Source organism: Atta cephalotes, assembly GCF_000143395.1.
Source record: "Atta cephalotes unplaced genomic scaffold scaffold00003, whole genome shotgun sequence".
Lineage (NCBI taxonomy): Eukaryota > Metazoa > Arthropoda > Insecta > Hymenoptera > Formicidae > Atta > Atta cephalotes.
This window is the reverse complement of record NW_012130067.1, coordinates 2,030,483-2,046,186: the sequence shown is the minus strand read 5'-3', so window position 1 is coordinate 2,046,186 and position 15,704 is coordinate 2,030,483. Positions and strand designations below refer to the sequence as shown.

Below are 15,704 nucleotides of genomic sequence, written 5' to 3'. Positions count from 1 at the left end.
GTGTGTGTGTGTGTGTGTGTGTGTGTGTGTGTGTGTGTGTGTGTGTGTGTGTGTGTGTGTGTGTGTGTGTGTGTGTGTGTGTGTGTGTGTGTGTGTGTGTGTGTAAAAAGTGCGGTATATTCTAACGTACTGCTTGACTAAACATTATATCACAATATTTCTATATTGAGATATTACCCTTTCTAAGAATCAACTTTGGCAATAAAATTTCTAAACTTAATTAATTTAGAAGACAAAGTAAAACATAATTTTTATGTTTCGCCAATTTTAATATGATTACATATAAAGTAGTTATCATTTTATTATATAAAACAAAATATTAAAATTCGATTATTCTATGTGCCTTAATAGTAAAACACAAACGGTATTATCTGAAAAAAATTGATGGAGAGGAAAGCTGAATAAAAAGAAAAATATCTGTACAAAAAAGGTAAATTTTGTTTCCTTAGATTCTTTAAAATTATCATCTAATAAATTATAATCAATGACGTCTTCAATTATAAAAAAATAAATAAATTATCGCATTAAAAAAAATGAAAAATATTGCTAATATTCTGTTAATGAATCTCTGTCATTTTTCTGGCAAGCTTTTCGGTAAAAACATATTATATTTTAACTATATAAGTTATACGAATTTAATCGAAATTAATAGTATTTTAAAGATACTCGATATCGAACATAATTCGTACAAAAAGTTACATTTATAGTCGTTTGAAACGGAAATGCTTCAGCTTTCATCGTGGATGGAGTTTATGATCGATCGACATCGAAGTTTACGCTGACGATCTAGTTAACGACTGCCATTGGCGATGATTACGCCATAACGATTTCGGATCGCGTTAAACGACTTAATCAATTGACAACTGCCGGAAGGATCCATCAAGACCAAATAAGTCGTCTTGCGTCTTTGGTTTACCTGGTCGTAAAGCCTCATTAGTCTTCATAGCTTCCTGCTCCGCGAACCAAGGTCCGTATTCCTCCAACTTCTTCGTCCACATATCTGAAAGGTAAAGAAAAAGAAATGATATTAGTTAGAGAAATCATCTTAAAGTCTTAAAGATATTTAAGTGTGATGTTTTCTATATGTGCATATTGCTATTTTAATAACCATTATTATTATAATACCTCGCTTTGATATTATATGTCGGATGTTTCACAAATTTAATAAAGAAAATTTAATATTTTTTTTTTCTCGAAGTACTCAAGAGACTAAAAAAAAAATTGTGTTTGAAATTAAAAATTAAGTTTCAAAATGCACTCTAAACCCCAAATAAATAGAAATAGTGAAATTGACATGCCATGTATATTCTGGATGGGTCCAGCATTGCCACCGTATTCGGTCGGCAATATCTCTCGAGGTACATAATCATATAGCGTCTTGATATCACTGTGCATGAAGATGCGATTGCGTATCTTTTCCTTCAGGAAAGGCTTGACAAAATTAAGGATTGTGTCTACGAGTGGACTGATGTTTATCACGTGCACTTCCTTCAGCTTCACCGGATATGCTTCCATCACGCAGACCAAAAATTTCTTCACTATAGGTGGTGTAAACTTGGCAAAATGTATGGGCGTCGCGACGGCAGCGTCAAGAATATAAACGTCGCCAGCCACACCGTGTTCTTCCTCCTTCAGACGAATGTCGCCGATCATGAACACTATCTTTAATGATAATAATGCCTGTTATTCTGACATCATAATACGAAATATTACATAAAGTATCGACGTGAAATAATTTTTAAAAATCATCGAAATCGATATAGTGAATTCAATTATAAACACTGTAAATATAAAAAGAATTAAGAATTAATAACATGATAATGTTATTTATGAACAGCAGACTAAATACCGAAATAACACTAGTAAATGTATTTTTTAAGCATTAATACGAAAGATTGTGTTGTAAATAAAATTGATCTTATTTACAACACATTATTTACAAGATCTTTCATTTTTAAACATAACAGAATTTTACTGAAGAAAGCATTTCTGAAGCCACGTATAGTTTTGCTGAAGTATCTAAAAATTTAGGTACATACAGGTCTGAAAATAATTTTTTTAACCATTCAAATAGTTATGCATGACGTTCAAGTTGATTGCTAGAACATCAAAATTTTTGAAGCACTGCTCATCATACTTGAATGTTCTACATAATTATCTTGATAGTGATAAAATTATTATAAAATTTGCAACTAAATTTTTAAATACTTCAACAAAACCTTCCGCCTTTGCTTCCGCCAAATGTCTGTACAGTTTTGTCGAAATAAAATAAACCGCAATAAACCTTATACCTTCATAATTTCTGATATATTGGGAGTTGGTACATCCTTATCGATTCCTCGCATGACGATCACTCTACATCCCTTGTGCGTCAAGCCTGACAAAGGAGGTATATGTCTGCAGGAAGGAGACAAAGAGGTTACCGTTTAGATAGAGGAGCATCGTTTCTTTCCGAATTTCGATATCTTAAACTATCACCATATGTATACTATGTACAATTGCGAGATCCTTACATAAGCTTTATTATTTCTTGCAGCGCCGGCCTTGTGATGTCACGATTGGAGAAAAATTCGGGGACTATTGCGCGCATCGTGAAGTACATGTCTAGTTTCCGTTTGCATTTCTCCAAAGAAAACTTGCACCCGCGTAAAAACGTCATTATTCTTTGATCATCTAAAAAGAGATAAGATTATATCATGATGACTGTATGTCTATTATAATAATTAATTAAAAAAGAATCTATTTAAAGCCTACTTTAGATGATCTATACAATTCATGTCGGAATTTAAAATAGAATTCTAAATATTTAAAGAGAATGAATGTATTAAAATAAAATGAAATATAAATTAAAATAAAATATATACTAAAATTTTATAATATAAAATTATATAAAAATAAGCGGTATGTAAAATTATATAAATAAGATTTTATTCTAATATCCTAAAATTTTATGCAGATTGTAATAAGTTGCCTTCGCGATTATATAATTGTCATTTAACATATATTTAACAAAAATTTCATATACCATCGAACTTGGGTAAATGCGGCTGCTTAGCGAGCCATTCTTTGATCATTTCGAGATCTTTATCGCGCGTTGCTACATTCTCATTCAATTCCACTCGTATCTGCTTGGACATTTCCTCCGTAGGTTGTATCAGCAGCATCTACAAACATAATCGCAATAAGAAAGTAGGAACATACCTATATATGACATCAAACATAGGCAAACAAATTCGAGGATTCCCTATAACCGAGAATTCTTACAATAAAAAAATATAAATATGTGTACTCTATTTTCAGGATTAGAAAGCGTAAAATTAAATTACTTGCAAAATAAATCCAACATCGTCCCGACCGTATGTATAATGCCTATGACTCCTTTTTGGTTACACGTGTTATGCGCGTAATGTGCACTACAGGGATTGCACAACTGGTTGAGATACCCATCGTTCTTATGTCAGGAATTAATGCTGACCAAAGCGGCTTGCTCAACGCGAACTTTCTCTAACTCGTCGCGGCTTCGTACGTAGAAGCCGAGAGAATGTTTCTTAATCTTTACCCCTTCTCGTTTCGGGAACGGCGGTATTTCGAAATTCATTTTTTATGACCCATTTAATCATGAAAAAATTTATAAAATCATATTCTTGCAATTATAGAAAACTATAAATTTATTCTCCTCGCCATACAGAGCTCGAGAACAAAATACTTATTTAAAGAAAATAAAAAAAAAAAAAGAAATTTGAAACTGAAAAAAGACAAAGTGAAAAACAAAAGATTTTTTAAATTAGAATAATTATGGCGCAAGCGCTCTTGATCATCAGATTACTATCGCTATTATCTTTTTATAAAGCACAAGAAAATTGGCAAGTGTGAAAGTCTGTAAGTATTCAAAAAATTATTGACAAGCTTAGAACATTATCTAAGCACAGCAACGTTTGCAAAGTGGTAAAAATGGGCTTAAATATATTCTTTTTAGTACTTTTTTAACATTTTGTAGATACTATTGTGTTACTATTATCTCTACATCAAATTGTAATTGAATACAAAAAATTATAATTTGAATATAATAGAAATGAAATTTATAATAATGTCAAATTAGTAGGAAAAAGAGAAAAAGAAAGAGAGAGAGAAAGAGAAACAAAGATCTGATTTTGAATTTTAATTAAACATCAAAGGTTTAAAAAAATTTAATAGTAATATATAATTCTAAAGATTTAGGAAAATTAATATTTAAATAATATTTAAGGAAAAAAATTAATTTATAGATTTAAACCTGTTCTCACAAATATAAAAGATCTTCAGTTTTTAAATTTATAAATATTCAACATTCTCATATGGTTATTTGATGTATTTATGATACAAAATTAATGTGTCGTGTCTGCAGTATATCTGCAATATATATCTACAGACGAGTAAAAAATGCAATATAAACGAAGAAAGGAAAGGCGTATAGGAAAAAATGTGTATATAAATGAAGACAACCTGAATTCTTAAAAAGAACCTTTTTTTACCTTGTAAAAAAATTAAAGAAAAATTCGAAGAGTTAAATAAGACATTGCGAATAATAATTATGATTTCGCGTTAAATTTTAAATGTACAATCTCTTTTCTTTTTATTATATTTTAATAAACATTAAGCATGATATTTAATTCTCTATAGGTCCGGGTAATTTTCAAGCCATACTAATATATTTTATTATAATATATTATAATATAATTGTAATATATTTATTTAATTTCTTACCGCAAGGTGAGACATATCTTGTTATATATAATGTATTTTTAATAACCAATAACATTCTTGATAGCGATATGAACTTTAATCTGAGATCGAAGTAAACTCAAGCAAAACAAATCATGGCAACATCAAAATGAATCGGAAATGATTGAAAAATGACTTTTAATGATTATTTTTGATCATTTGATGATTTTGACATCATTTTGATTTCATAATTTGTTATTCTGCTTGGGAATGCTTTTGCAAGCAAAACAAGTCATTATGATATCAAAATGATGTCAAAATGACTTCAAAATTATTTGAATTATTGAATTAAAAATTTTTCAATCATTTCCGATTCACTTTAATGTCATTTTATCTGCAAATAGATATAATTTGTATTTATGTTGATATTTATTGATTTACACGTTACATAATTTTTTTTATAGTCATGAAAAAAATGGATCCTTAGAGATAATTTAATTGAATGTAACTTTATAATATTGTGTAGTAATATTAACGCGATATGATACGCATGCAAAATGATCCCGACTGAGTGTTTCTCAGATGATTTTCATATATGTTATAAAAAAGAGAACCAAACTTACCTTGACCGATGTGTAACACGATTTGCAGGCACAGACAGACACTCAACGATCGCAAACGATGACTTTCAGATACTTGCAGAAAGAGAAATGATCGGAGCCGCGAACTCGAGAGACGGCAAATGAACAACGGAGTGGGAACGATTACTTCTCGTGTGTGGACCGGTTCTCCTTTATACCATAGGGACGCCCCACTCTTTGCTTGTTACAGTATGTCGTAAAAAGAAAATCTGATTGATTAGCAATTTTTTAGGCAAATTTTACCAACAAATTAGTCGAGCTCTGTTGATTTATGGGAGATAGTCAGAAGAAATCCCGTTTATTTCGTAAAAGAATACATTTTAAATGATATCAGAGACATTAAACAGAGCAAAACAAACATTCATATATCATACAACGTCTGTGTGCGTCCCAAAAATAATAGACTGAAACTAGAAATTTTATAATGAAATAATATAAAGTTGTTTGTTATAAAATTATATTCAAATTTTAGTGATTTTATACAAAGAATTTAATATAAAGATTTATTTCTATCTATATGAGGAAGAGATTATTAATTTAATTTTCAATCTTATTAAAGGGGAGTCCAAATTAAGCCAACAGCTAATACTACATATATATATATACACATGTATAATTATTCATATAAATGTAGATCAATATTTAGCGAGTGCAATGCATAAAGTTGACGTACATTTATCATGATGTTTGACATCAGCTAAAAAAAGTTAATAGTATATGTATAATTCAAAAATACATGATAAAAGTACATAATTTTTTATTTATTTATATGCGAACCGCTTAAAGACACGTTGATCGATTCTCAGAAGAAAGTTTCACATTTTATTGTTTATCAGAGCAAAAAAAGATGAATCATGTACGCACTAAGCAGTCAGGCGCGCTCATCAGGCGAGAATTTTCATGTTATATAAACGTTACAATTTCATGAGTTTCTAAAATCATGGAATTATATTAAAGTTAGCTATCGTCATTCCTCGGTAAGTAATTGCAAAATTATTGTGATTGCATATAATGAGTAAATAAATTCACAGGTATACGCCGTGTATATTCTCCGTTTTTCGTCGAAATCCATTATTAAGAATGCTAATGCTTTTATCTATCGTCCACTATGAAAAAGAAACCATATACAATTACGTATATAAAAAAACTGTTCTTGTATTGATTTAATTAATGTCTCAGAAAAGTAAGACAAAAAATGTCGACAGTTCTTTCAGTAAGTATATATTCATATAATTGATTATATTACTATACACGTGAAAAAGTTAAAAAACGTCATATTAACGATTATTATCTGTAATTAACGATTATTATTCTTATTATTAGAAAACCCTCTGTGAATGCATTGGTTACCACTGCTAAGTTAATGGCCTAGCATAATAACTATACGATTGATATCAACATTACATGCACAATTAGTCATATGAATATAGGCTATTATTTAGTGAATATGTTAACGTTAGAAAAAACAGTGAGAAAGAAATAATCGTAACATATCTCAGAAGCTGCTCCAGTTATTTTCTATGTACAATTTTTATATAAAAAAAAGGACAAAGTGACAAAAAAGAAATGACAAAAAATATTATCTTTTTTTTCTTTAATGTGAAGAGAAAAAGAGGAAAGATAAATCATTTAAGAAGTTCAGCTGAAAAGAGCAAGTTCAGTATTCAAATATAAACGATATAATGATCAAATCGGAAAAACGATATAATTATGATATAATCTTCTTTTTTTTTACACGCATGTTTTATATAATTTCTAATCGCTCTGTACATATCATCAGATCAATCTAATTAAATATGTTTTACTACACAATTTATTAACAAATTGTTTTCGTATATTTATAGCCAGGTAAGATTTATAAGATTAACGAAATTTTCTTCAAAAAAACTCGGGTTATTGGTAATGTGTGATTATGATAATTAACACAAACAAAATCGCAAGTCTTTGTTTTTGCGAATAATTAATAATTCGCAAGAATTTATTATTGACTTTCGCACAGATAATCGTACACTCAATTCTTTATCATATTCACTTCCGAGTGCATAGAATCACAAGCTAACTGACACACGGCTGCACTCACTCATGCCCTCGTCTTACTTTCTTTCGTGGATACGTTGCGCCGTTGTTGTTGCACCAGGGTACGATTACGCGAGTGGCGACCGTCATTTCGAACCGAAAGATTTCGCGTGTGTATGAAATTACCGGTTGCAATTTCATATACATTCGCGTGAGATTTTGTAATTGACTGGAACTAGTAAGACATGTTTAGACACGCGGTGAACCCCGCACAAATATACGAAACTAGTCAATCCTGCCTTTTTTAAATTGCTAATAGTAGATTAGAGTTTGCTTTTTTTGGATTAGACAGCTTCACAAATTAGAAATTAATTTTCCTTTGGGAAATTCTGATGCTATCAGAGCAATTACTCATGTATCGCACAGGTACAATTTATTTGTCAAAGTTTATTCGTGGATTTAATTGTAATATTATAACAACGTAACATCGTAATTTTCTTTTCTTTCGAAAGCCCTATTCGAATATTATCTCTTATAATGCTTTTTCAAGAAAATATTATAAAAATTGTTATTAATTCTCATCTATATTGAGTAAAATATAGAGTAAATAAAAAAAAAGATAAAGAAATAAAAACATATACAGACGGAGTACGAAATATTATGTCTATATTTAAGATGTTATTGCGGCCTTGGCGAGGATTGAAGTCATGGTATCGAGAACTGTACTGAGATCATAGTATTGTCTTCAATGAAGCCGAATATTTCTTTGTATTTTTTCATATAATTATTTCTCTTCAGTGTTTATGGTGCTCTAAACAGAAGATACAAAGTCATTTCAGAAAAGTCATTTTTATCCCAAAAATCAATATACATATTTCCAAATCAGATTATTAAAAATTTGAAGGCTAATTCTTATTGAAAGTCTTTGCTATTAATAATTTATATTAATATTTCAATTGAATATAATATAACATAAAATTTATACAAACATAGAAACCTACTTTGACGTAGTGCCATTCAGTTTATCCGTTTTCTGTACAAAAATGAAATATAATTAATGTATTTTAAATCATTACATTTTATTTAATTAATTATTTCTTTATTTAATTTTATATTAATTTAATTAATTGCTCTTGTATTTAGCAAAAAAGCATTATTATTGTTATTTAAATATATGTCAAATATATATTTATACAATTGTGTGCTCTACTTTTTTTATTACGTATTTTAAGATGTAAAATAATTTGTACAGTTATTGTACAGTTATTTATGAATATATATTTATTAAATATATAAACAATAATATTAAAGTAAACTGCGACACAGATAAACAAGCATTATCATTATTTATTAAGACATAATTGGTTCACTTTACCAGTTTTTCAATGTCCATGTTTCTAACAACTCGTTTTTCCGCTGGCAATTCTTGCGAAATGATTCCAGTTGACAAACGTAACTCAATCGGAATATCGCGTCTTTGTCGATTCATACATTCGGTATCAAAACAATTGCTTGTAATTATAGCTTTTTTTATTAGAATTGGTAGCTCATCAATAACTCTTGCTTCCCGAAAAATTCGACAATTCGGTCCTTGTGCAGCAAATGAAACGGGTATTTGATCTCCAACACAGATTTGCGTTATGATTAAAAGAGTGTTTTTCAGAGAAGTCTTCATTGATTTAAAAAAAACATTATAAGCTTATTAATATTTACAAAAATTAATAATTATTTTTTATGTTTTCATTTATTATTATTTATATATTTCTGATTTTGATTAAAATTTAATGAAAATACTCAAGTAAAAAAAAACTACTAAACTATATTTTATATGTCTCTGAATTTGCGAGTCAAATCTGATGATTTTATTGACGCAATGATTACTTCGCGTTGAAGAAGATCAACAGCGGCGGCTCCTTCACTTCTCGGCACAACGGCGACTAACATGTAACCTTTATCGTTTGGAATAGATTTCAGCTCTCTGATGGTTTTATCGATTAAATTAATCGCAGTCGATTGAAGAAAGGATTGTTTGCGCGATGAAAATTCATTCTTGGACACACCATCGTTCTTGTGCAATGATTCAAGTAGAGAACGAAAAAAAGCCATTCTTATTTTGGACAATATATCAAAAATATCCCATGTGGTATCATAATTTATATCTTCTGTAAATAAAAAATTTGTTTCTTTTTTATCTTTTCCTTTATTTTATTAGATAATTAAAGCTAATTAAAGATTATATTTTACGTCAAAATGACTAAAATGTCAACTTGTTATATTTTGTGTGTGTACAACATATATATATCTATTTTTATTTACACTTAGGATTAAAATAATCAAAATCTAATTTAATATATCATCCGAGATATTATTTTATATCTTATATTTTATATCTCGTATTTGGAATTATCTTTAAAATTATCAGAATTTCATGTTTGTTTTTTACTATCTTTTTCTTATTTTTCTTAATCTTTAATTAATGTTATCTGTTATGAATCTTTTCATCTTTATTCATGTAAAATATTTTTTTTAATTACATCTACTTCTGACTCACCGTCTGTTTTTAAATCTTTGGTAATCAAAGGAGAAACGGAACTCGTCCGGTCACTAAGATCGATCACTTGCCAATCGTCGTTGGAATCGCGTTTGCTTTTACGCAATTCTAACTTTGCATTACTCTTATTGGAGCTAGATTCGTATTTAGGAAAAAATGGGATCGAGAAATTGCTACTGGAAACTGCACCTGTTTCATAAAATCAAATTAAATTAACTTAAGTAATTAACTTAACGAATGTTGGAAGAATACATTATTTATAAAGAAAGACATTTTTATATAATATTTTTTAATATTCTCTTGTGTTAATATTTTTAAAGATTTCAATACATAAACTTGCACAATAATTTATGCATTTTTTTCTTTTTCAAACCTGTTGTCATTCCTCTCGTGTGTGTTGCCCAGGATAACAATTCTTCGATATTCGAGAGAAGGATACGCTCGCAATTGCAACCTTTTTCTTTTTTTTCAGAAGTAGACGCATTATCCATAGAGAAATTAGCATTCTCGATTTTATCACGGCAATTCTACGATATAAATTTTATTTAACACAACTCGAATTTAAACTATCCAATGTAAATAAGCTTAAAAAAGATTGTATGTACATAGTAAAGATTACATATATAAAATAAAATTGTAAAAACTGAATTCTACAGTTCTTTCTTTAAATTTAATATATTTAAAAACTCGTCACTTCCTCATAGTATCACATTATCAAACTATTAATTATTTTGTAATATTATATTTAATAAAAATACTTAAATATATATATTTTTTTTTTCGTAAGAACGTGAGTTTATTTTGTACTTATTATTGAGTGTAGAAAAGAAAGTTAAAGAGAGTTAATGAAAGAAAAATTTGTTGAAATGAAAGAAAAAGATGTTCAATTTTCTATCAAATTATCCGACATAGAAATGATTAATGTAATTATAGGAAAGTACTTGAAGAAGTCCTTCAATCGCGAAGGGCAGTCTTTCTTTATAATCTTTCCACGAATTCTCTTCCTTTTTCTCATGGTCTCTTTCATCGATCAAGAGTAAAATGATATTTCGAGGAGTAATAACAGCATTAATGTTTTCTTCAGAAGAATCAGAAGCGTCGTTCCTCATTGCCGATGCTATTTCATTGATAGATTTCATTTCGATGAGTTTCATCTCGACTTTTTCGGTTGTTGATTTCTTCTCGCGCGTCTGATTTTCTAACATATTTTCTGATATTTTCGTATCTTCAGTTTGCAAGATCCTATTCATACCAGTTACCTGCATCTCTTTCATTGCAGGGTCGACAAATACTCTTTGATAAGTGTCCAAGGACGGTGCCGTGTCCCATGCAGGCGGTACAAACACTACTATTGAGTTGTGACATACATTATTAGTCAATATGTATAATAAACGTTCTTAGAAAAGCGTATTTAAATAATTTACGCATTGCTGTATATTTTTTTAAAACAAAGAAAAAAAAGAAATATCACGACAGTAAGTAAAAGTATAATGTAAGATAGCGAGCCTTTAAAAATGATAAAAGCCGAAAATCAAATAAATAATTATGTTTACACGTCACTATTTAATCAGATTTTAATAACATCCGTAGTTTATACCAATATCAATAATTAATTATTAATTATTGACATAAAATATTAGCAGATATAAGAATTTCTTGATGCTAATCATATAAATGTTAATTCAATAACAACTAATGTTTTTAAATCAGATTTTGTTAATTGGTATTTAAACATAGTCATTGGCATTGACATTTATAGTCAATTCTTATAATTAAGTTGTCTTTAAGTATAATTTTAATATATCCATAAATTATAGAGTATTAGCATCTTAAGCATCTCATTATTTACTGTTGTAAAATTTATTGGTGTAAAAAACAAGAACCGGTTATGAATAAGTTGACTAAATGATTGATACATGTTTACACTTTGTCATAAGTTACAGTAACAAATATGACTATTCAAATGAAGCGAAGATGAAAGCAAAGATTGATGCGATACCTGCACGATCCATCGTAAATCCGTAGGAGCACGTCATCAGCGACCACAACATTAGAACAAAGATACCGAAACGTGACATGACGACTTCTGCTAACAAAATTAATTAAAAAATTTTCACTATATCGCCATTAGATTATCCACATGCACATATTTTTATAATACATCACTCACTTGTAATCAATTCGCGATTGGATTTTTATAAAAAAAGACTTTATGGAGAGCAATACAGTTTAATTCTAGATCGTTGCTCAATCTCGATAATTGCTACGTCCGCCTTGTTTTCTTCCCAAAAAAACAATTAGATTGCGCTGTCGCTAATCAACAAAATCGGTTGCCCGAACGACCAAAGGAGTATTTTATAAGTTACATGAAGTTCTCTTATTAGGATTATTTTGTAGTAATAAAAACATCACAATTTGCAGATTTCCGATTTACTTAAAATCATGTCGTGTGAATCCAAAGAGTATTTAAATCCAAATATGTATTGATTATTTTATCAATCATTGCATTCATTAACAAGTTTGAACAGGACATCCTTTATCCGAGAAACATCCTGAGAACATTTATGGATGTTCAAAGGCCATAGGAACGTCCTTTGAATGTCTTTAGGATGTCCCTTGAAGCGCATTCAGATTCCCACCCGAGTACTTCCCAGAGTATTTATTCTTGTTTAACATTCGGTGAACAACAAGAATAAAATGATTCTTGGTACTCGGGTGAGAATTTGAAAACATCCCTAAACGGAAAAAGAACTTTCGCGTTTTAAATGAAAGATTAAACTATCTAGGTATAAGTGCCATCAATAACTTCTTCAATGGTGACTAATTTTGACTTATTCCTTGTATCAGCACAAAGTATCATTAATCGACCGTCGCATCGGTCGTAATATCGCCCTAAATAATGAAGGATTCCTTACTATGTACTATCCATGTAAGTTGCGGTGCGGCACTCGTTTTAAGTCAATACGTGACATATTTAATCGTTGAGGCTTACATAGGTCACACTCGACAATAAAACTAAGCCCGATTTATACTATTTGTTTTACGTCATTCGTTTCGTATGCGCTCGTACTTTACGAATCATTTATTTTCATCGATTCTCCTATGATGTATGTGATGAAAGTATCCTGATAAATTACATATCATTTGCGAGAATTTACGTACATTTTTCAACATAGATTTTGCGTGTTGAAAGAGAGTGATTTTCCACAAAATTTATCAGAGAAAATTGACTCCATCCAAATCTGTCAAATCAAAATTATTCTCTGAAGATAATTTTGCATATTAATTAAAAAAAATACTAGAAATAGATCCTTAAGATATATAAAATTGATATATATAAAAATATAATAATTAATTTGTAAATATTTTTAGGAAAAACATGAAATTTTGTATGATAGAAAGAAGATAAGTTGATAATTTGTAGCTACAATACGCAAGCTAAACTTTTTATTTAACATCAATACAATCGTGAAAGTACGAGAGGCATTATCTTCTAGCTAATAATTACTAATATTAACAAAAGAATCGTAATAAGGGTCACAAAGATTCGCAAAGTGTTCTAGAATAATATTCAGAAAATCGACATTGCGCGTTGATATACGGCGATCTTAGCGGAAGTTTCGTTTCACCAGTTGCTAACCCCTGCTCTAGGCATCTTGAGACTTTAGATTGTTTTCTTCGTAAAACTTTCTTTACGTTGAAAACTACACGGAGCATAGCGGTGGTGTACTAAATTATTAAGAAGATTATAGATCCCCGTGCAACTCGGGGACGACGTAAGAAGCGATATGGCGTCGGAAGAACGTCGCGCAACGCGACGAAGCGGTTTGCGCCTGGTTACCGGGCCCCGATTGGTCCACGTTTGGTACCTACCCCATTGGAAGGGGTTTCACATCGACGGAGTAGTGGTAGCGGTCAGGTCATAACCAGGGGGTTAAACAAGAAGGCAGAAGTAGAGGGTACCTGGGCCTCGGTCGGAGAGATAAGATCATTCGCAACACAAAACCGTTTGTGCCATAAAACGACTGATGGCAGGCCGGCTAGTTAGTTTGCTCTTCTTCGTTCTTCTGATATATTTGGCAAGATTGCTGCAACGTAATCGCGAGGCGCTGAAGGCCGCATCATAAATTGGTCGCGGAGTTCCGATTGAATTCTTCGCTTTTGGACATCTGTAATCTTGGATAGTTAAAGCAATCAAGGTAGGGCCTTCGCTCTTACTTCAAAACAGGTATTTTCTGAACAAAAACGTGAAAGTTCAAAAAAGTATCCGAAAAATGTAAAAAGATTCGGACATCTTTTATTTATAAATACGAAAATACAGCGCATGCCTGGAGAAACAGGAAGCTTCTGTTCGAATCTTGTATTGTTTGATGATGAATTAGAAAAAACTCTAAAAACTACCTAGAAAAGTCTTATCAATTTTTATAATTGTAATTTATATATCGCGATTTACATTGTATAAAAAACACATTAATTAGCGATATATTGGATGCAAAAGAAGAGTTATAAAAGTTTCATTTACATAACTACTTTGTGATTTCATGCGTATAGTCATTTACATAATAACTGCCTTGTGACAAATAATACAAATCATGTTTTTTTACGCGAAATAAGAACCTACATTAAAAAATAGCTACATATTTATATATATGTTAAATATATGTGAACTATATTATTAAAATTCTTGTAATTTAAAATATATTATTCTTTTGAATTATGAAATATTTACTTGACAGTCAGTGTCCGCCGTATTTATTTGAATCAATAATATTTTTTTTAAAACAACAACTTTTTTCTAAGTGAGCGAATTTTAAAGTTGCCAACGAATTTTAATGACAATTCCACGAAAAGAGCGTTTGATAATTTAATAATAAATTGTCAACTCGTGTAATTTGCTCGCAGATGATGAAGATGAAGCAACAGGGCCTAGTGGCCGATCTCATGCCCAACATAAGGGTTATGAAGATGTTTGGACATTTCGTATTCAACTATTATGACGACAATTCGTCCAAATACTTGCATAAAATATTTTGCTGTGTAAGTAATCACGAGTTTCAACATATAATACTGTTAGATAAAATTTTCGCCAAATAACAAAATTTAATTTCGTCTGATCAAATTGAAGTTATCGACATTCTTTAGCCTGAATTTGATAATAATATTTTGATAAGATATCTAATAGCTTTAGGTCTAATAATTTTAACAATCAATACCATTAAAATTAATGATTCATATCTGTGAGTAAAGATCCTCTAAATCGTACATGCACGTCGTAAAAACTATTTTTCTAGGCAAATCTATTTCTGTTGCTGTTACAATTCGGCCTGTGCGCAGTGAATCTGATCATCGAAAGCGCCGACGTCGACGATCTCACGGCCAACACAATTACTCTCCTTTTCTTCACGCACAGTATCGTCAAGATCGTTTATTTCGCTATCAGGAGCAAGTACTTTTACAGAACGTGGGCGATATGGAACAATCCGAATACACATCCGCTCTTCGCCGAGAGCAATGCGAGATACCATGCGATCGCTTTGAAGAAGATGAGACTGCTACTCTTCTTGGTCGGCGCCACAACCGTGCTCACTGCGGTAGCTTGGACTACTCTTACTTTCTTTGAACATCCGATTAGGAAACTCGTAGATCCAATTACGAATGAGACGACAATTATTCAGGTAATAATTCAAATTTATAAAATACATATTTTCCCTCAACAAGGAAAATTAAAAATTATTGAAAATGGAAAGGAAAAATCTTTAAGATAATTTAATTATACTTGAATTATATTTATATAT

At 30.2% G+C, this 15,704-nt stretch overlaps 3 protein-coding genes across 3 annotated transcripts in view; 1 reads left to right on the top strand and 2 right to left on the bottom strand.

Annotated features, from left to right (window-relative positions):
- Window positions 1–254: 254 nt before the first annotated feature.
- LOC105625205 (alpha-tocopherol transfer protein-like) lies at window positions 255–7,508 on the bottom strand. The gene is made up of 6 exons (XM_012206550.1): window positions 7,491–7,508; window positions 3,026–3,164; window positions 2,514–2,673; window positions 2,292–2,397; window positions 1,299–1,662; window positions 255–1,000 (listed from the first exon to the last, which is right to left on the bottom strand). Exons 1-6 carry the CDS (start codon window positions 7,506–7,508, stop codon window positions 849–851), a joined length of 939 nt encoding a protein of 312 aa, XP_012061940.1. The 3' UTR covers window positions 255–848.
- An 847-nt stretch (window positions 7,509–8,355) lies between these two features.
- Window positions 8,356–11,960, bottom strand: LOC105625725. Its single transcript, XM_012207048.1, has 6 exons — window positions 11,909–11,960; window positions 10,851–11,257; window positions 10,283–10,436; window positions 9,910–10,098; window positions 8,734–8,978; window positions 8,356–8,391 (listed from the first exon to the last, which is right to left on the bottom strand). Exons 1-6 carry the CDS (start codon window positions 11,958–11,960, stop codon window positions 8,356–8,358), a joined length of 1,083 nt encoding a protein of 360 aa, XP_012062438.1.
- Window positions 11,961–14,811: 2,851 nt separating this feature from the next.
- LOC105625195 (odorant receptor coreceptor) overlaps window positions 14,812–15,704 on the top strand; it is a 6,686-nt gene continuing 5,793 nt past the window's right edge. Inside the window, exons 1-2 of the mRNA XM_012206539.1 lie at window positions 14,812–14,946; window positions 15,201–15,584. Coding sequence (XP_012061929.1) covers window positions 14,812–14,946; window positions 15,201–15,584 — 519 coding nt within the window. The remainder of the gene's footprint in view (window positions 14,947–15,200; window positions 15,585–15,704) is intronic.

Coding starts and splice junctions, on each gene's coding strand:
- LOC105625725 (XM_012207048.1), bottom strand. CDS start 11,960: ATGTTGTGGTCGCTGATGACGTGCTCCTACGGATTTACGATGGATCGT. Junction 11,258..11,908: donor ATTTACGATGGATCGTGCAG/GTATCGCATCAA, acceptor ACAACTCAATAG/TAGTGTTTGTACCGCCTGCA. Junction 10,437..10,850: donor CGATTGAAGGACTTCTTCAA/GTACTTTCCTAT, acceptor TTTATATCGTAG/AATTGCCGTGATAAAATCGA.
- LOC105625205 (XM_012206550.1), bottom strand. Junction 2,398..2,513: donor CAAGAAATAATAAAGCTTAT/GTAAGGATCTCG, acceptor TCCTTCCTGCAG/ACATATACCTCCTTTGTCAG. Junction 1,001..1,298: donor ACCCATCCAGAATATACATG/GCATGTCAATTT, acceptor TTTACCTTTCAG/ATATGTGGACGAAGAAGTTG.